At 44.4% G+C, this 22252-nt stretch overlaps 1 protein-coding gene across 3 annotated transcripts in view; it reads right to left on the reverse strand.

Annotated features, from left to right (window-relative positions):
- Nucleotides 1–2267: 2267 nt before the first annotated feature.
- ARL14EPL (ARF like GTPase 14 effector protein like) overlaps nt 2268–22252 on the reverse strand; it is a 75083-nt gene continuing 55098 nt past the window's right edge. For 2 of the 3 annotated variants that reach the window (XM_075341888.1, XM_075341887.1), the window contains 2 exons: nt 13298–13431; nt 2268–4370 (listed from right to left, as the gene is read on the reverse strand). In XM_075341888.1, the coding sequence (XP_075198003.1) occupies nt 4145–4370; nt 13298–13431 (360 nt within the window). In that variant the 3' untranslated portion in view covers nt 2268–4144. The remainder of the gene's footprint in view (nt 4371–13297; nt 13432–22252) is intronic. The other variant, XM_075341889.1, reaches the window with a different exon arrangement.

A 22252-nucleotide genomic window follows, 5' to 3' on the forward strand; every position in this document is an offset into this window, starting at 1 on the left:
CGGTGTTACCGCGACATCACGAAGAGGCTGGCCAATCAAAGCGGAGGGGCGGAGATGAGCGAGACGAACATCCCGCCCACCTCCTTCCTTCCTCTTTGCGGGCGGGACGCAGGTAAGGTGAGGTTCCTCGCTCCTGCGGTGTCACACACAGCGATGTGTGCTGCCGCAGGAACAAGGAACAACATCTATAAACAACCAATAACAATTTTTGGTTTTAGGACGACCTCTCCATGGTGAATGATTTTCACCACTTTGGAGGACGTTTAAGGTCGCTGGTAAGTGTTACACGCTGCAATACCGGGTAATGACACCGGATGTGCGTCACTAACGACGTGACCCCCGACGATAAAACATTAACGATATCGTAGCGTGTAAAGCCCGCTTTAGATAAAGGGGAGGACAGCAACCAAAAAATCCTCTATATGTCATCAATAATAAGAAACCAAATAACAAAAGATGATTAGAGATTTGAAATCCAAGAAAGGTTTTATTTCTATTGGACCAAAACAAATGCTAAAACTTGGCAACAACATGTAACAGACAAAAACACGCTCGATAAACACATCAAGCTTATAAAATATATAAATAACTCTGAATATAATATATAACATTATTTATCCAAAATAGAAAAAAATCTAAAGCCTGTGACAAAGTACAAAAACTTAGAAATGTATTTAGAACTCGGGTATAAACCTGGGTCAGAAAAAGAGACAAAGAACATAACAGAAAGTGTTATTCTATCAATGTGTGATCACCAATTAGAAAAGGAAATGTTTGTTCTCATCTCTTCAAAAAATAACAAATTAAAATATAATATTAAAATAAAATATAACACTAAAACATTTATGTAAACATTCTGGGTATAAGGGTGTATTCACATGTTGTATTTTTCATGATAAAAATGCACTATTTTACTGTCTTAGAAAATTGAAGATATCTGAAATCTCAAGCATATATTGCCTATTTTTTGTAGACTTTAAGCAGCATGTCAATTCTTTTAGCGTTTTTCATCCATCAAATGAATGGAAAAACACATTAAAAACCACATAAAAAACATGGCAGACATGCATTTTTTGGGCAGCGTTTTTTTTTTTCTTCCAAGAGATACATCTTTGATGTTTGCAACAAATTTTCATCATGTGAACATACCCTTAGTCCGCGTGTACAGGGTTTGGAATAGGGCACGCAGAGTCTCTACTGATCTATAGGGAGTTTGTGCAGTGCACATTAAAAGAATAACCATCGTTTTATTATTTTTTTCATAAATCAATAATACACGTTAAAAAATAAACTTTGTAATATGTTTATTATAAAAATCCACCTTGAACTGATCATTCATTTTTATTTTACAGGTAAAATCTGCCTTCAGCAAATAAAAGGACAGAAAGTTGTGATCACTCTGCGCCGCTGCTGAAGACTGTCCAAAGGAAGATCCAGGACACACCAGTGGAGATGAGGGGTTTCATTCATTGCATTTCAAAGCCTTTACAAGCTGCTGCTTCAAGGCTCCTCTCCAGAAAAAGAAGCTTGTAATGGCTTTGAAATGCATTGAATAAAACCCCCTCATCTCCACTGGTGTGTCCTGGATCTTCCTTTGTAAAGTCTTCAGCAGCAGCGCAGAGTGAACATGTCTTCTGTCCTTTTCCTGTATTGTCTGCTCTGTGTCTGTGCACTTGTGTATCTGCAGCAGCTTCTCCATAATTAAAGTGCACCAATCACCAGGATTTTCCTATATAACCTAAAGCCGGTGCTATACTGGCACTATCACGCTGATTCTCTACATACCTTTAGTTGTCAGATTGGATGTATATTTTTTGAAACACAAGCAAGTAAAGTTACAGAAATGTACAACTTTTTGATTGGCAGCAGCTGCCGAATAGCTAATATGTGTGTGTGTGTGTGGGGGGGGGATTACTCTCTATTCCCGCCCCTCTCTGCTGCCTGGACTATGTAGATGCTAGACTGTATGGGCTACATTTCTTAACATGGCCCTATCACCTGATGGAAATGACTCATACCTGGAAGTAGCCAATACAGTCTAGCATCTACATAGCCCAGGCAGTAGACAGGGGCGGGAATAGATAGCAAAACCCAACCCACATATTAGATATTCGGCAGCTGCTGCCAATCAAAAAGCTGTACATTCCTGTAACTTTACTTGCCTCTATTTCAAAAACTATATATCCAATCTGACAACAAAAGGTATGTATAGAATCGGCATGATAGTACCAGTATAGCACTGGCTTTAGTTTATATAGGAAAATCCTGGTGATTGGTGCACTTTAAGCACATGTCTTGTTGTATGTCAGATAACCTGAAAAGGTGAGAATACCTCTTTCTCTTTTGTTCAGTTTACACCAGATAAGCCCCTATTTTGCGCCTTTGCTCCTTAGTGTTATTTCATTCAGCAAATATAAATCTTCAAATGACTGAGATAGGACATGACAATTGGTGCTCATAAGTTTCATGTTTCAGGAGCACATGTAGCAGAATGTCTGTGTCGGCCTCTAGCTCCTCCCCTCTCCATAGAATGTAAGAAGCACCACCTGTCATCTCCTATCTTATCAATCTGAACATTTTCACTGAGTGCAGATTTTAACCATAAATTAGGAGTAAAAGATCAGTCCAGGAGGTGAAAAAAAACAGATTTCTCTGATAAGATATATTACAAAGTTGCTTTTTAAATATTGATTTATGAAATAAAAATTAAAAAGACGGTTACTCTTTAAAATTATCCTATTAATAAGGAACACTTCCAATAGAATAGGCTACATTTTGGTTTTTATATGGAAACTATGTAGAAAAAAAAAATCTATTCCTCTGTATGATTATCATAGACACACAGAGGAAAAGCACGGTCTCATAGAAATCTGAGTTCTGTATTATATGCCATACAAAAATCATAACTTCAGCAAATTGGACGTCCCACACCCATAACACGTCATCCGAGTGCAGTCTGATTTCCGCGCACTCACAGAATGGAGAAGTTGGAGATATTTTGTTCTCCATCTTCTCCTCACAGTGTTAGTGTGATCACACTATGCTGACACTGATTAAACTCGGATCAGAGAAAGTGCAAAGTGTCATCAGCATAATTTGATTCTCTCGCATAAGAGACCCAACGCTCGTGTGACCTGGGCCTAAGAGTGATTTTATCACTAGTTTTCTGAATGGGACTATTTTTTTGACCTATTACCGTAAGTTTAACTGCAGCTGAATAATAACTATTCATACCTCTATAACTTATGTGACTGACATACAAGTCACCTTTGGGATAACTGCTGCTGATTTCATGAACTGTCCTCAATACTTATGTCATTGAAGAGGTTGTCCACTACTTTAACCTTGAAGGCTTATCATTAGCATAAGTCATCAATGTCTGATCGGCTGGGGTCTGACCCCTGCTGATCAGCGGTTCTCGGTGCCGCGGCAGTAGGCGCCCAGGAATGTTCAGTTCCGGATCTGCTCCTTCTTCTAATAGCAGCGGCAACCAGGTACTGCACATCTGCCTTACATTAATATGAATGGGAGGTGGATGTGCAGTACCCGGCTGCGGTCATTATCAGTTGACTGGGTAGCTCCGGAAATGAGCATCTCTGGCCACCTGCTGCCACTGCCAGCACCATACAGAGCTGATCAGCAGAGGTTTCGCATGTCGGACTGATCGATCAGACATTGATGACCTATTCTAAGGATAGGCCATCAATGTTAAAGTAGTGGCCAAACTCTTTAAGTGTAAGTATTAATATAGTTACCGAACATGTACTTCCACGATTTCCAGCTTCGCTCTGGTGCTCTTCTTGCCCACAAAAGCGACTAAACAGCTCACAGAGGGGTTTATGTGTGAGCCAGAAGTTGCTTCCTCTGTGTAAGTCTATGGAGGACCGTTTGAGAAACTAAAGGCTTATACTGAAGGAAGTAACCCCACACAACAATGCTAGCCGGCAAAGAAAAGGAGCAGTCACATGGGACCAGAATGGTGCCTGAAATCGGAAAAGATGGCTATCGGTAAGGACAGCAATACACTTATATGTCATTACAGTAATGAGAACAGCTTATGGAATAAAAATGTTGTTGGGACTTCTCCTTTAAATACATTGTTCACACTGTACTGTACAAGCAGTGCTAAGGAAACCTTCCTCCATTAATCAGGCACATAGAAGGGCAGCTTGCTGATGACCTCCCCGGCCTCGGTCTGTATTCTGTCGTACACCCACTTCCTGTTGCAGCGACATTTGGGGCCACATTTGTTGGAGCTGCACTTGGGGCAAGGATAGAAACACCCTTTGCAGCTCTCCTCCAGGCAGTCGCACAGGTCCCGGCTATTACACAGGAGTTTGCCCTGCTTGTCATATTTCTTTACAGCAGTCCTGAGAAATACAACACAGATGTTATTAGATATCGCAGGATGTAACAAGTTAATCTCGATACAAAGGCTGCAAATAGTGAATTGTGCGCTTTAACAAAAGTTCAATATGACTGTGCATTTATACATTGTTATACACAAGGGCAATAAATGCTTCATTTACAAAGGACTTGGTGTGAACAACGCCCTAAAGGGAACCAGTGGGATGGACAGATTTATATACAGATTTATGTAAAATATTTATTTTGAGATTTATTTATTGATTTTTTTTTATTTTATAGCACCATTGATTGATTGGTGCTGTATGAGAAGAGGTTACATAAAACACAAAAATTACACAGAACAAACTAATAGTATGGAGGGGAGAGGGTCCTGTCCTTGCATGATTACAGTTTACAGGGTAATGGGGAACGAAACAGTAGGTTGAGGATTTCAGCATCTCCGGTGGTGATGAGGCGACAGCTCCGGTGGTGGTGAGGTGGCAGCAGGGTCATTTTTGTATGTTTTATTTAATTCAACGGTGTTGTACATGAGAAAGGGTTACATACACAGCAAAAATGAAAATAATGAAGAACAAACTAACAGTGACAGACTGGTACAGATGGGAGAAGGGCAGTGATTGACAGATAGCTCTATGAACTCTAAGGGGTACTTTGCACATTGCGACATCACTAGCATCGGCTAGCGATGCCGAGCACGATAGTACCCGCCCCCGTCGCACATGCGATATCTTGTGATAGCTGCCGTAGCGAACATTATCGCTACGGCAGCTTCACACGCACTTACCTGCCCTGCGACGTTGCTCTGGCCGGCGACCCGCCTCCTTCCTAAGGGGGCGGGTCGTGCGGCGTCACAGCGACGTCACACGGCAGGCGGCCAATAGAAGCGGAGGGGCGGAGATGAGCGGGATGTAAACATCCCGCCGACCTCCTTCCTTCTGCATAGCCAGTGGAAGCAGGTAAGGAAATGTTCCTCGCTCCTGCGGCTTCACACACAGCGATGTGTGCTGCCGCAGGAACGAGGAACAACATCGTATCTCCTATTGGTGCGACATTATGAAAATGACCGCCGCTACACAGATCACCGATTTTCTACGCTTTTGCGATCGTTTATCGGCGCATCTAGGCTTTACACATAGCGACGTTGTTACCGGCGCCGGATGTGCGTCACTTTCGATTTGACCCCGACGATATCGCAGTAGCGATGTCGCAGGGTGCAAAGTACCCCTAAGACTACATTCACATGACCGTATTTTCGGACAGAGCACTGTATGTGCAAAAAACTGTCAGCATTCGGACCAATGTTTTTCAGTAGCGCTTTTCAAATCACCATTTTTTTATACAGACCAAATGTCCACATGAAAAAAATGTGCAGGATGTATTATTTTCTTCTGTATTTTGGATGAGACTTGAGTATTTAAAGAGGTTGTCCAGACTTTTCAAAAAAGTCTCTACTTACTCTATGTGACTGTAGACTTGTGAATCCTCACATAGCGCCCAATGTCTGCTGTGAGGATTCTCCAATGCTGGCGGTAAGGCCGACTGGTTATGTGACCCTAACTCTGTGATATCTATACTCCTGGCCACATTCCGACTAGACCTATGTGCAGCTCAATACAAGTGAACTCAGCGAGGCCAGGCATGTCTGTAGAATCCTGGGTGCAATATGAGGATTCACAATCCTGCAATCACACAGCATAATGGCAGACATTTGTGATAAGCCTGGACAACCCTTAGAAGTCTATGGGTGTGCAAAAATATTATGGCTCTCATATGGTTCCACTATATAGCATCCGAATGTTATGCAAGCATTGCCATTATTTACATAGGAAACTGTAGTTGGTAGTGTAAAGTTTATCAATTGCTGGTGTAAAAAAGCCTATAATAATGACTACCATAGAAATATAAATAATACATTTACATTTTATTTTAGTTATACAATAATTACAATATTATAAAATCCATTAAAAAAGAACGGTTAATCCATTGATGATTGCTAAAAGAATACAGAAGTGAATAGATGAGAGCCCTCCTGGAAGAAGCACGGGCGAAACACGCGTCAGGAGTGGGCATGTCTTAGTGGCCTTTTAGGAATTGGCATAATTATCCATTTATGTATGCAGTTATGTATTTACTTTTCAGCTTATTGGTTTACATTAGCACTGTAAAACACACTATGAAGAAAAAGACATGGATCGCACATCCCAAAATACAATGATCTAAAGCCGCTAGGCAAAAAATTAAATAGAACATGAGGTTCTTTTGTTACCATTCTGATCAGATTGTATTAAGCCCACTGCCACGTCACGGCAAACCTCTTGAGTGGGTCCCTAACCTGACCTTTTTGTGCGGCACTGTGCACTGACCACCGCCGCAGCGACAAAGCGCCAGCAGGGCGGGCGACCTGGTGCCTCACAGCACCCATGTTGCAAGGCGAAGCCCCCAAGGCTCCAGGCCGCGCCGCCCCACCGACACGACACCACCACAACAGCAGCCACCACACAGCACCAGCACACAGTGAGAGGAGCTGTGCACTCACCTCCCACTGGCTCCCATATGTGGACTGGGAGCAAAAAGAAGGCTGACCCCTCTTGCAGTCTCCTGCTGATTAAAATCCCCTGTGCCAAATGGGGAGAGTGCAGATCCAAGCAAAAAAAAAAAAAAAAGCGGCTTTAGAGCATTGTATTTTGGGATGTGCGATCCATGTCTTTTTCTTCATAGTGTGTTACATTAGCACTGTGCACTAATAATTGCATGTTGTTTGCTCATTTACTCTGGAATATTAAATGGGCACTTTTGTACATACATGTAATGGGTCATTTCATTTCATATATACAGTGCCTACAAGTAGTCTTCAACCCCCTGCAGATTTAGCAGGTTTGATAAGATGCAAATAAGTTAGAGCCTGCAAACTTCAAAAGAGCAGGATTTATTAACAGATGCATAAATCTTACAAACCAACAAGTTATGTTGCTCAGTTAAATTTTAATAAATTTTCAACATAAAAGTGTGGGTCAATTATTATTCAACCCCTAGGTTTAATATTTTGTGGAATGACCCTTGTTTGCAATTACAGCTAATAATCGTCTTTTTTAAGACCTGATCAGGCCGGCACAGGTCTCTGGAGTTATCTTGGCCCACTCCTCCATGCAGATCTTCTCCAACTTATCTAGGTTCTTTGGGTGTCTCATGTGGACTTTAATCTTGAGCTCCTTCCACAAGTTTTCAATTGGGTTAAGGTCAGGAGACTGACTAGGCCACTGCAACACCTTGATTTTTTCCCTCTTGAACCAGGCCTTGGTTTTCTTGGCTGTGTGCTTTGGGTCGTTGTCTTGTTGGAAGATGAAATGACGACCCATCTTAAGATCCTTGATGGAGGAGCGGAGGTTCTTGGCCAAAATATCCAGGTAGGCCGTGCTATCCATCTTCCCATGGATGCCGACTAGATGGCCAGGCCCCTTGGCTGAGAAACAGCCCCACAGTATGATGCTGCCACCACCATGCTTGACTGTAGGGATGGTATTCTTGGGGTCGTATGCAATGCCATCCAGTCTCCAAACATCACGTGTGTGGTTGGCACCAAAGATCTCGATCTTGGTCTCATCAGACCAGACAACCTTGAACCAGTCTGTCTCAGAGTCCTCCAAGTGATCATGAGCAAACTGTAGACGAGCCTTGACATGACGCTTTGAAAGTAAAGGTACCTTACGGGCTCGTCTGGAACGGAGACCATTGCGGTGGAGTACGTTACTTATGGTATTGACTGAAACCAATGTCCCCACTGCCATGAGATCTTCCCGGAGCTCCTTCCTTGTTGCCCTTGGGTTAGCCTTGACTCTTCGGACAAGCCTGGCCTCGGCACGGGTGGAAACTTTCAAAGGCTGTCCAGGCCGTGGAAGGCTAACAGTAGTTCCATAAGCCTTCCACTTCCGGATGATGCTCCCAACAGTGGAGACAGGTAGGCCCAACTCCTTGGAAAGGGTTTTGTACCCCTTGCCAGTCTTGTGACCCTCCACGATCTTGTCTCTGATGGCCTTGGAATGCTCCTTTGTCTTTCCCATGTTGACCAAGTATGAGTGCTGTTCACAAGTTTGGGGAGGGTCTTAATTAGTCAGAAAAAGCTGGAAAAAGAGATAATTAATCCAAACATGTGAAGCTCATTGTTCTTTGTGCCTGAAATACTTCTTAATACTTTAGGGGAACCAAACAGAATTCTGGTGGTTTGAGGGGTTGAATAATAAATGACCCTCTGAATAAACTTTTCACAATTTAAAAAAAAACTAAAAAAAGAAATAACATTCTTTTTTGCTGCAGTGCATTTCACACTTCCAGGCTGATCTACAGTCCAAATGTCACAATGCCAAGTTAATTCCGAATGTGTAAACCTGCTAAATCTGCAGGGGGTTGAATACTACTTGTAGGCACTGTAACTATGAACTTTGCATTGAATAAAACTAATACACATTTCTAAAGGGAAATACTCCAGCCTTATCTTTCTAGTATCTTTATTGTGTTGGCATTACACATAACCTGTTTCCCCGAATATAAGACCTACCCCAAAAATAAGCCCTAGCAGGATTTGAAGGGCTTTTTAGAGTATACTTAAAATCTAAACCCAAAAATAAGCCCTAGTTGTGGTTCCATAAGGAAGGGTCCAAGCAGCTAAAAAAGTTGGTAGAGACTTATGGCCAACACACACATACTTCTATTATAAATGACTTCTGTTGGTATACAGTACATCTTATGGTTCGTATCAATTCACCTTCATACTCATTTACTAAGCATGGATGAATTAACCACTCTCTTTTTTTAATGGATTTTATACTATTGTAAATATTGTATAGCTAAAATAAAATAAAATGTATTAATTATATTCACGCTATAGTCTTTATTATAGTTTTTTCTATGAAGTATGCATAACATCATTGCATTTGTATTGTTTGCATTTATGTGGCTTTTAGCCATTCTTTACAGGTTTGTGTTTCATTACTGATGTATAAAAATGAATGATATACTGATTTCATATGGATGACAAGCGGATGACAATACACATGATAAATCAATTATTCCTTTTTGGCAGAAAATTAGACAATTTTTTTTATATGCTCATGTGAAGTTAGCCAGACACGGAGGAAAGTGCTGATCACTGATTAGCCCCGTGACTCCTAAGTGCGGAATGAGCAGGGATATCATGAATAATTAATTATAATAAATGATTTCCTATAAACCTATATATCATTCTGTTCAGCTTCCCCTGATCTATAACATGCTGCCATCAGATGACAGGTTCTCCTAAATATAATAGAAAGTGTGCTGCAGCTATTAATCTTGTATAGTGTATTCTAGTTATACGTCTCCACATTTCACCGGCAGTCACGAAATAAGAACGGAGCTGGCCATTATAAGGGCACTAACAGGGTCTTATAATGAGTCCGAGTCGAAGACACTGGAGAAAGGAGCTGCAGGCATCAGAAAGCAGGGCGTCAAAAATCACATCTTCAGTGTGCAGGAAATAGGTTATAAAACACCTCTGATGCTTCAGTAAAGAGAGCAGTGCCGGTGGAGCTCATTACATGAACTCTACAGACTGGGCTGATGGCCGCACACTGCACTGGTCAGGATCAAGGAGGAATCTCGCAGCTTTAAAGGGAACCTGTCAGGTGCAATATGCACCCAGAACCACGAGCAGTTCTGGGTGCATATTGCTAATCCCTGCCTAACCGTCCCTGTATACACTAGCATAGATAAAGAGATCTTTACAAAAAGTATTTCTAAAGATCTTCTATGATATAGTAATGAGTGAGGGGACTAGTTGCAAGGCCGTTAATTCCTGTGCTCATTCCGCCCTCTTAGCATGCTATCACGCTCACAGGGGTGTACTAACATGCTATTCAATGCAGCATCATCAGCGGTGACGCGTGTACCTGTGTTCGCTGTCACTGCTCTTCTCAATGCCTTGCACTTCCATTTATGCGCAGTATGAAGCCAGGTGTCCCGGCTTCGGGGAGGTCTAGTGCGCATGACCGGAAGTGCTGGGACTTCGGATCAGCGGTGACGGCGGACACAAGTACACGCATCACTGCTGGTGATGCTGCATAGAATAGCTTTGCTAACATGCTAAGAGGGCGGAATGAGCGTAGGAACGCCCTTATGACTATTCGCTGGCCTCATTAGCACATTATAAAAGATCTTTAGAAATACTTTTTCTATAGATCCCTTTATCTATGCTAGTGTATACAGGGACTGTTAGGCAGGGATTAGCAATATACACCCAGAACTGCTCCTGGTTCTGGGTGCATAGGGGACCTGACAGGTTCCCTTTAAAGTGAGTGGTCTCCCGAATATAGACAGGTGTGTACAATGAACAGACTTATAAGGCTTCATTCCCACAATGAGCTTTTTAATGTTGCAGAATTTCTGCATCTATCATGTAATATAGGTCACTTTTTTTGTAGTTTTTTTGACTTGGGCTTTTTTTTTACATGTGGTTTTTGACGCTGGGGTTTTTGTCTCTTGTTGGTTTGTCATGCTTTAAATAAAGCTGCTTAGTTTTTGATACTTCATGGTATTTGGCTTTGACAAAACATTCTTGATATATTTAGATGCGGATTACATGCGCTATTGATGTGTTTCTGCCTTGGAAATGCACTAAAAAAGCTTGTACACTTTCTACCTGTGGATTTTTCGCACATAATGTAATTCTATGTAAAAAATCTGCACAGAAACTCTCCTGCAAGAGAAATTGACATGATGCAGATCTGAAACACACCCGCAAGTCAAGCACAGTGGGCCGGAGAGCTCTATAAATCCCATCCACTTTGTGGGAACTGGAAGATGCTGCAGTTTTCATGCAGCGACAAAAACTCACCAAAGATCATTGTGGGCACAGCTTTGGGCCAATTCACTAATGCATTTGTGCCTGTTTTTTTGGCTAGTTTTTGATGTTTTTCATTTGCACCTAAGTCTCCTCTTATTTCACACCTATATAGTCTATTTTACATGTCCCTGCATGTTGGTCTTTCATATTTGCCACTGTGCGTGGGATTTGAGGTCTCCACATGATTTTGACTAGTTCATCATTTGTCACAATTATCCTCCATTTATCCCCCCCCCCTCCCGGGGTGATTTTATGTATTCCAGTTATTCTGGCGCTAAAAAGTTGGAAGATTAAGGCTAAAGGCTGCTTTACACGGTACGACCGATTGTGCAATTTCACAATCGATCGTACGCGCCCCCATCCTTTTTGCGTCACGGGCAAATCGCTGCCCGTGTCGCACAAAGTCGGTAACCCCCGTCACACGTACTTACCTCTCGTGCGACCACGCTGTGGGCGGCGAACGTCCACTTCCTGGAGTGGGAGGGACGTTCGGCGTCACAGCGACGTCACACGGCCGCCGGCCAATGGAAGCGGAGGGTCGGAGATGAGCAGGACGTAAACATTCCGCCCACCTCCTTCCCTCCCATAGCCGGCGGCAGCCGCGTGACGCAGATGAGCTGCTGTTCATCGTTCCCGGGGTGTTACACGGAGCGGCGTGTGCTACCAAGGAAACGATGAACAACTAAATTAAACGATATTATGGAACCTAGCGAGCAGTACATGACTCACGATTTATGAGCGATACTGCGTCGCTAGGAGGTGTCACACAGGCCGGCATCACCAGCGATGCCGGATGTGCGTCACAAAAACCGTGACCCCGACGATCTATCGCACGATAGATTGTCTGGTGTAAAACAGCCTTAAGACCGCACTTTGCGTTCACCTACTTGCAGTTCTAAACGCACATTTTGGGCTTAATTGATTTGACCAAAGTTGCCTTTTTCAGAACTTTAGCGCTGAAAACACATGCATATTTACCACGTTTTAGATGCGTTTTTAGTGCTTTTTACATGCTTTTTCACCTGCGTTTTCACAGATGCGTTTTGAACATCAAGACACTGATAAATAAAGATTAAATAGCCAAACATCATGAAAAAAGAGAAAAAAAAGGAAAACAAATATAATTATACAAATATAATTTTGGAATTAATAAAGAAAATATTTATATTTAATGAAATGAGCGGTTTTATAAATTTTAATGTTAAAATAGCAATAAAATCAAAATTTTCTTTAATTTCATTGTCGGACTATGTGTGTGTGTAAAGGGACATATCATTCCATTATTGTAATGTCAGAAAAGCATGCGTTTTTGCAGTCAAAAACGCATGTTTTCAGCATCTAAAAAGTAGGTAAAACGCAGGAAATTTGAAGTTTCTTGGTTTTTGCCATTTCTCATTGACTCCAATGTTAGCAAAACGCACACAAAATGGCAAAAACAATTGACATGCTGCTTCTTTGAACGCATGGTTTTTGCCACAAAATATGCAAATTAAGTGCAGCGTTTTAAAACGCAAAGTGCGGTTTAGAAATCCCCATTTTCCATAGACTTTGCTGGAAAATCAAAACGCATGCCTTTTGGCATGAAAAAGGTGCATCACAAAACGGACCTAAAAAGCACCTGAAACGCAGGTGGAAACGCAAAGTGGGGTCTTAGCCTAAAGGCAAAAATAAAAAACCTTTTTTACTTTTCTCAAAGTTCAAGAATCATGTGAGCCATTTTGAAGAATTTGGCACAAAAGAAAAGGGATAAATATGAGAAGACCAAAAAGAAGAGTGACTTAAAAAAAGAGCAGATGATGAAGGGGACATTTAGTTACGGTATATTGTACACAGGTAATTCTATGGATTGATCAATCTATTGTTTTCCAACGAAACCCCTCCTTTTGAGCTTATTTTTAGAAAAAGACTGTACGGTGGTCTGGCTGCCTGATCCATGGTCAGCCTTCTTCTGGCCTTCTTCTGGCCCATCTCAGCCGGATTGACCGTTCTCTCCCAACAAGCAAATAAGCAGAGAAAAAATAAGTGTCCTGTTTGACATAACCCTGTAGCCCTTACTTGTTAGTAGTGTAATATCCATTCATCTGAGACATGTAAGCTTTCTTCTTTTGTTTTCGAGTTTCAGGATTAAAGTCTGCGACCTGCGGCCCAGGGTTCTGAAAAGCTAAACATTTCAACTGTCTCTCAATTTGCTGGGAAAACAATAATGACAGACGTTATAATGAATTATATGTACCTTCTGCGACCTCTTTGCTACTCCTATACCATTATTATTATTAGTAATATTATTATTATTATTATTATTATTATGCGCCTGGTATCCAGCTAAAAGGGACATTTGCAAAAAGTCCTATCTGTGAAAATATTGCTCTCCGCCCATAAACATTACTGACAATCCTGGTGATGATGATGATTGAGGGTAGCTGACAGACAGACATCTCTTCATAATGTTCTTAAAGGTGCCACGGTGGCTCAGTGGTTAGCACTGCAGCCTTGCAGCGCTGGGGTACTGGGTTCAAATCCCACCAAGGACACTATCTGCATGGAGTTTGTATGTTCTCCCCGTGTTTGCGTGGGTTTCCTCCGGGTTCTCCGGTTTCCTCCCACACTCCAAAGACCTACTGATAGGGAATCTAGATTGTGAGCCCCAATGGGGACAGTGTTGCCAATGTATGTAAAACGCTGTGGAATTAATAGCGCTATATAAATGAATAAAATTATTAATTAATTATTATTATTAAAGGGGTTGTCTACTTACAGAAAATGTTTGTTCCTGGCTGCAGTTTGTGACTCCCCATGCCCGGGTCCAGCGCCTAGTCTCTGGCTTTGCTCTTTATGTCCGGTATTAGCTGCGGCACTGACAATACATTGACCGCGCTATCAATCAGTGAATTCAGGGGCCAGTGTAGATGGAACATCCCGTTCAGAGCCGTTGACCTAACTGATTGACTGCGCCACAGACATGAACAGTGTCAAAAAGTCAGCGCTGGACCTGGAGATGGTGAGTAAAACGCGCTTTTATATTTTATAACAAACAGCATCCAGAAATGAAGATTTCCTGAAATGGAATAATCCCTTTAATGCACTTCAAAGCAGTACCGTATATCGTTTTCTGAATTTCAGTTTAGAGGCTTGTATATCAGCACACATTAGAGTTAAGCGGGTACCTAACTATTTGTACTCACTATACTCATAAAGAGTACTGTCTAATAATACTAGCGTATTCATTACGAATAGCATGTGCAATGCAAGTCAATGGGAAAAAACTCGCAAAGTAATGAGTAACCCGAATTCCACACTATTCGCTACTCGCACAAATAGTGCAGCATTTTGGTTACTTGTTACTTTGTGAGTTTTTCCCCATTGACTTGCATTGCACACACTATTCAGAATGAATGAACGAGTATTAGACATTACTCTTTATGAGTATAGTGAGTACGAATAGTTAGGTACTCGCTCAACTGTAGCACACATACATTTATGCCTTTATGGTAATTTTACAGTTTCCCTTTAATGCACAACTATATTTTTTCAGAATTTACAAAACACTCTCACCGCTCACAAAAAAGGAGAGACCACCTAGAAGAATACACATATTTCATTGGTCCAGTGAAGACACCAGGGACCAGTGACAGGACAGTGGTGTGGCACATCGCACTGTGTATGTCTCTAGATTCGGGGTGACTGTGGCTTTCAGCATTTCATCGTTCTTAAGGCCCACATCACTAGTGCACTTGAAAAAAATGGACATATGGCGCATTTTGTTTTGACCATCCATGTGTATGTGGTTTTTATGTGTTAAAGATATGCAAATATGATAGATAGATAGATAATAGATAGATATCCAGCATGTATATACTGTAACTTCACAACCACATGAGACATTATTAAATTGCACCCTTTAGTGCCTGGCATCTGGAGCTTATTATCCAGCTTTCTATTAACTTAATACATAATTGAAAAAAAATGACCTGGGGTTCCCCCCCATTTTTGGTAACCAGCAAAGGTAAAGCAGACAGCTGGGGGCTGATATTATCAGGCTGGGAAGGTCCATGGTTAATGGGCTCTTCCCAGCCTAAAAATACCAGCCCGCATCTGCCCCAGAGGTGGAGCATCATGAGATGCTACAATTCTGGTGCTTTGCCCAGTTATTCCTGATTGCCCTGGTGCGGTGGCAATCGGAGTAATTGTGCTTGGGGTTGGTGTCAATAAAAACACAAGTCAGACATAGTCCACTGAACCCAGCGTAGTCCAACGAATCTGTTGTAATCCATAAATGTAAACTTGAAAAAAAACAGAAACACAGAGAAACAAAGCAAATACACTATCCCTTGTTTACCACTATGCGTGACTCAGCGACTCTGGTGGTAACGTTATTAATGTCACCGCTCTTTAGCGTCACCGGGACTCGTGCAGTGTAACCCAGAAGTGGCTGTTGGCAAAGCTTATCGAACGAGGCTCTATAGGCTTTGTTCGTCAGATTCTATTTTTTTTTTTTAATAAAGTGGTTTTACCTCTCTGTGTATCTGGTTTTTTTTGCAGGTTTTCATTTGTGAACTACATCTGATTCGCAGGACTATTGCCTGCTTTACACGCTTCAATAAATCTTTCAATCCGTCGTCGGGGTCAAGTTGTAAGTGACGCACATCCTGCATCGTTCGTGACGTATTTACGTGTGACACCTACGTGCAATCAAGATTGAACGAAAATACGGTGATCGCATACACGTCGTTTATTCCTCATACATTGGACGTTTTGTTGTATGAACCTAGTGAATTGTAACGTGTGACATCCCTCATACGATTTTGGTGTCTGATGCTATGTGCGCAGGTGTGCGCTCTGCACCGCAGCTTAAAAAAGGTCCGCTTCAGAGCGCAGCTGAAAAGCTGCGTTCTGAAGCGCCTCACAATGTCTGTCATGCACTAATCTCTGTCAGTCGGTCACTATCTCTGTCCCTCACTCTCTGTCCATGTCAGTCTATCCCCCTCTCTCATATACTCACCGATCCCCGATCCCCGGCTCTGCACGGCATTCACACTGCTCCGGCGGCTTTTACTGTTTTGAAAAAGCCGGCCGCCCATTAAACAATCTCGTATTCCCTGCTTTACCCGCCCACTGGCGCCTATGATTGGTTACAGTGAGACACGCCCCCACGCTGAGTGACAGGTGTCACACTGCACCCAATCACAGCAGCCGGTGGGCGTGTCTATACTGTGCAATGAAATAAATAATTAAATAATTAAAAAAAACGGCGTGCGGTCCCCCCCAATTTTAAAACCAGCCAGATAAAGCCATACGGCTGAAGGCTGGTATTCTCAGGATGGGGAGCTCCACGTTATGGGGAGCCCCCCAGCCTAACAATATCAGCCAACAGCCGCCCAGAATTGCCGCATACATTATATGCGGCAGTTCTGGGACTGTACCCGGCTCTTCCCGATTTGCCCTGGTGCGTTGGCAAATCGGGGTAATAAGGAGTTATTGGCAGCCCATAGCTGCCAATAAGTCCTAGATTAATCATGTCAGGCGTCTATGAGACACCCTCCATGATTAATCTGTAAATTACAGTAAATAAACACACACACCCGAAAAATCCTTTATTAGAAATAAAAAACACAAACATATACCCTGGTTCACCACTTTAATCAGCCCCAAAAAGCCCTCCTTGTCCGGCGTAATCCAGGATGGTCCAGCGTCGCATCCAGTGCTGCTGCATGGAGGTGACCGGAGCTGCAGCAGACACCGCCGCTCCGGTCACCTCCACACAGCAAATGAAGACAGCCAGCGATCAGCTGAGCTGTCACTGAGGTTACCCGCTGTCACTGGATCCAGCGGTGGATGCAGCGGTGGCCGCGGGTAACCTCAGTGACAGCTCAGCTGATCGCGCTACTCACCTCAGTTGCTGCGTGGAGGTGAGAGGAGCAGCGGTGAGTAGCGCGATCAGCTGAGCTGTCACTGAGGTTACCCGCGGCCACCGCTGCATCCACCTCTGGATCCAGTGACAGCGGGTAACCTCAGTGACAGCTCAGCTGATCGCGCGGCTGTCTTCATTAGCTGTGTGGAGGTGACCGGAGCGGCGGTGTCTTCTGCAGCTCCAGTCACCTCCATGCAGCAGAGCTGGATGCGACGCTGGAACATCCTAGATGACGCCGGACATGGAGGGCTTTTTGGGGCTGATTAAAGTGGTGAACCAGGGAATGTGTTTGTGTTTTTTATTTCTAATAAAGGATTTTTCGGGTGTGTGTGTTTATTTACTGTAATTTACAGATTAATCATGGAAGGTGTCTCATAGACGCCTGACATGATTAATCTAGGACTTATTGGCAGCTATGGGCTGCCAATAACTCCTTATTACCCCGATTTGCCAACGCACCAGGGCAAATCGGGAAGAGCCGGGTACAGTCCCAGAACTGTCGCATATAATGTATGCGGCAATTCTGGGCGGCTGTTGGCTGATATTGTTAGGCTGGGGGGCTCCCCATAACGTGGAGCTCCCCATCCTGAGAATACCAGCCTTCAGCCGTATGGCTTTATCTGGCTGGTTTTAAAATTGGGGGGGACCGCACGCCGTTTTTTTTAATTATTTAATTATTTATTTCACTGCACAGTATAGACACGCCCACCGGCTGCTGTGATTGGGTGCAGTGTGACACCTGTCACTCAGCGTGGGGGCGTGTCTCACTGTAACCAATCATAGGTGCCGGTGGGCGGGTAAAGCAGGGAATACGAGATTGTTTAATGGGCGGCCGGCTTTTTCAAAACAGTAAAAGCCGCCGGAGCAGTGTGAATGCCGTGCAGCGCCGGGGATCGGGGATCGGTGAGTATGAGAGAGGGCTGCTCAATTCACTTACTCAGGAGTTTAGCGGTCACCGGTGAGCCCTTCACAGGTGACCGCTAATCAGGACGAGACACAGACAGAGCCGCAGCATGACAATGAAGTCGGGTGAGGTTCACCCGAGTTCATTCTGACAGTGCGGCTCTGTCTGTGTCTGCTGTCATCTGCCATTCAGCTCTGCTACATGGCTGTCTGTGTCTGCTGTCAGCGGCCATGTAGCAGAGCTGAATGGCAGATGACATAGTAAAAACGCATCCCTACACATTACACACGCTTGGCAAGTCAATAAATAAAAAAAAAAGGGTGTCCAATGCATACGTCACAGAACACATGATCTAAAGGATCGCACACAAAATTGATCAATTTAACATAGACTACTAACGCACGTGTGACAGCAAATGAACGACCTATGTGCAATCTCATTCAATCGCATATGCGACCTGGGCGTGTCACATCGCATACGAGATCGCATACCTAATTGTAAGGTGTAAAGCTGGCTTTTGTCGGATTGGGTTGACTATGTCAGACCTGCGGTTATTTTTTTTTATTTATTTTTTTTAAAAAGAAGTCAATGAGGGAAAGTGTTGAGGAATGTTTATTTCAATGAAGGGTTTTTGTGTGTGTTTTTGCTTTTTATTACTGGGATAGTAATGGGGTTGTGTAACGTCGGCATTCTGGCTACATACTTATGCCGGTATACCAGCGCCAATGTCCCTGTGTTCTGTTCCCCCCTACCCAGATGGGATACCATTGCAGTTTCCATCTGGATGCTGGCATGTTTCCCTGCTCTGCCGCACTGCTACTTACATGTTGTTTGGTCCTCTGCTGTCTCGTACAGCCATCCACGTGTGTTCGGGTCTTAGGCCCAACGCCTGAGCTTGTCCTGCTGGGTTCCTGGTTTAAGCCTAGGGTGTGCACGCGCTCACCTTCCCTGCTTATATTGGGGCGGTGTGTGTACTCTGCTAAGGTGTCCACAGCCTATGGCTGGGAGACATCTGGTATAAAAGTTCCCCTTCCCTGATGTGCGGGGCCAAGCAACTGCTTTAGTAACCTAGCTTTGTGTTAGTCCTGCCATGTTGCTCTGGTCTACCCGTACCCAGCTCAAGTCCTGACTGCTATAGTTCTGGTATGCTGATGTCTGCCCTGGACCTGTCCTGTTCATGTGTTGCTCTGGTACCAGTCTGTATTCTGTTCTTGAATTCCTGCTGTGTTCTGTACCTGAAGCCCTGCTGTGTCCTGTTCCCGTAACCCTGCTGTGAATAAAGTCCTGTTTGTGTGTTAAGTCTGAAGTCCGGAGGTCCTGCTGTGCCTGCACATTCCTGTTGCAGTCCAAGCCCGCTGTGCCAGCACCGCCTTGCTGCTGTCTGTGCTTATGTGCCTGTGCCACCCTGCTGCGGTCTATGCCTGCTGTGCCTGATGTCCAGTGTATGACTTCTGTCCAATGTCTGGAGCCTTATCTGATGTCCAGTGTCTAATGACCTCTTCCCGATGCCTGGAGCTTTGCCTGATGACTTCCTGTGTCTGTCCTGTTCCTGAGTCGGTTGTCCTATGTTCCTGTCCATCTCCATGGCCAGTACCAGCCAGTATCCCTGATCTATCCTGCCTGAGTGTCTGATACGTTCCTGTGTCTTGTGACCAGCCTGATTCTGACCTGTTCCTGAACTGTACTGTGTTCCCGTGCCGTGCCAGCCCTGTCTGACCCTGCCTGTCCCCTTGTCCTGTGATCACCTAGCCCAGGCTCAGCTGCCACAGTCCCTGGATGTCGCCTTTCCCTTCCCTTGCCTGGGTGTGGTCCAGTGGGTCCACCTCACCCTTGGGATGCGCTATCCCCGCACTCGCCGCCTTATTCCCCGGCGGTGAGCGTGACAGGTTGTCTGGTTGTCACCACTCTATTACTAGCATCAGGTTTTGATCTCAGCTGTGTTTTTGGACACGTCACATATGACATTAACCCCCAGCTCCATTACCCCAATTGCCAAAGCACAAGTGCATCGGGAAGAGCCAAAGCGAAGCATCACAACTGGAGCTCCTCCTGTGATGCGCCACTTCTGCGGTGGCTGCGTGCTGGTATTTTTAGTCTGGGAAGGACCCAATAACCATGGACCTTAAAAGTAGGGTGTCGCGTTTTTTTATTTTTGTATGACAAATAGTGATTATGAAATCAAGTATTTCGCCTGCCACCTGTCGGCCTGTGTGTGTACCGGTGATACTGTCTGCTGAGCTGTGTATCTAATCCTCTCCTGTGTGATACCGTCTGATGAGCTGTATCTCATCCTATCCTGTGTGATACTGTCTGAAGAGCTGTGTATCTAATCCTATCCTGTGTGATACTGTCTGCAGAGCTGTGTATCTAATCCTATCCTGTGTGATACTGTCTGCTGAGCTGTGTATTTAATCCTATCCTGTGTGATACTGTCTGCAGAGCTGTGTATCTAATTCTGTCCTGTGTGATACTGTCTGCAGAGCTGTGTATCTAATCCTGTCCTGTGTGATACTGTCTGCTGAGCCGTATATCTAATCCTATCCTGTGTGATACTGTCTGCTCAGCCGTGTATCTAATCCTATCCTGTGTGATACTCCAGCTGTCCTTGGTGACGTTTTAGATATTTGTGCTCACCAACAAAATGGCTCCTCACTGTGATCCTAAATTTCATTCTCTGTTCCTTTGGAAACACCTAGATTGGGAGGGGGAGCTGTGATATCACACATAGGAGAGCAGATTCTGCCCACATTACTGCAGCTATAATCCAGGCTATTTCTACAGTGGGATTTCTTTAGGATTTCAGCAGCTGCTCCCTCTAGTGTTTAACAGTGGAAAATATCAAACTTTTTCATTTGTTGGGGGCGTGTCCAGGATGCTGAGCTGAGTGGACGTGGGGAAGAGGAGCTCCTGTTGACCCTCAGCTAAATCAGCACTTATCATAAGCACAAACCTACTCACCGGCTCTCAGGATGGGACCACGGAGGATTAAACCATCGCAGCAGGCATCGGTGGCCCCCCCGCTGCACACCACGGCGCTGGATACTTTCTTGGGCCTGGAACAGGGTCCAGGGGAGGCCCGGACGCCATCTTTCCAGGAGCATGGAGGGGAAATGGAGGCACTGGCCCGGCCTGCTAAGCAGCAAGAGAAGGAGGAGTGGGTGAGCGGGGACACAGGGGAAAGTGGAGGAATCTCTGCAGCAGTTCCAACAGGGAATGCCTTGGCTCAGCAGCCCTGCACTGCATCGGATCCTCAGGCACAGCAGCAGCAGGCCCAGGAGCACATAGTGGCTGTGGGAGATAAGGTGGAGGTCGGGGGGCAGCCCTCCCCACTGCCGGGAGAAGGGACTGCAGCCACAGCTGGTAATATCAGGGAACAGAGCAGCCTGCTTCCCCCCTCTGGGCCTCGGTGTGGAGATCAACCTTCCCAGCTTCCCCAGCACCAGACTAAAACTCCAGTGTCTATTACTGCAGGTGCTCACCTTAAAGGGCCAGACACCTCCTATAAGGACATGCATGATTTCATAAGTAAACTTCCTTCTAAAGAGGACTTTCAATGCCTCATACGTGAGGTTAAAGCAACTTGCAGGTCAGAAATAGCTGAAGTGAGGAGAGATTTGCAGCAATTGTCTAGCAGAATTGAATCCCTGGAGGAAGAGCATGACATCACCAGATCCCATGTATCAGAATTACACAAACTGGCAACATCGCAACAAAAAATAATGGAGGATATGCAGTCTCACATAGAGGATCTCGACAACAGAGGACGCCGTTGCAATGTCCGTGTGAGGGGGGTCCCAGAGTCAGATGGGCCCGAGGACACAAACTCCATACTACAATCCATCTTTAATGAAGTGTTGGACGCTCCCCCTTCTAACATCATCAAGCTGGACAGGGCACACAGGGCTTTACAGCCGAAGAATTTATCCACCCAACCCCGGGACATCATTTGTTGCATTCACGACTTCTCCACCAAAGAACTGATCATGGCTAAGGCTAGAATGAGGCGCACGGCACCTGTGTTCAATGGCAAGGAATTCCAGCTTTTCCCGGATCTTTCTCGCATCACACTCCAGAAAAGGCGGCACCTCAAACCCCTTCTCACGAGCCTGAAGGAGCACCAGGTTCCATACCGCTGGGGTTACCCGTTTGCACTAACAGCGCGCAGAGGGGGTAAATCGGCGACCCTTCGCACTCCAGC

This window comes from Anomaloglossus baeobatrachus, chromosome 1 (genome assembly GCF_048569485.1).
Source record: "Anomaloglossus baeobatrachus isolate aAnoBae1 chromosome 1, aAnoBae1.hap1, whole genome shotgun sequence".
Classification (NCBI taxonomy): domain Eukaryota; kingdom Metazoa; phylum Chordata; class Amphibia; order Anura; family Aromobatidae; genus Anomaloglossus; species Anomaloglossus baeobatrachus.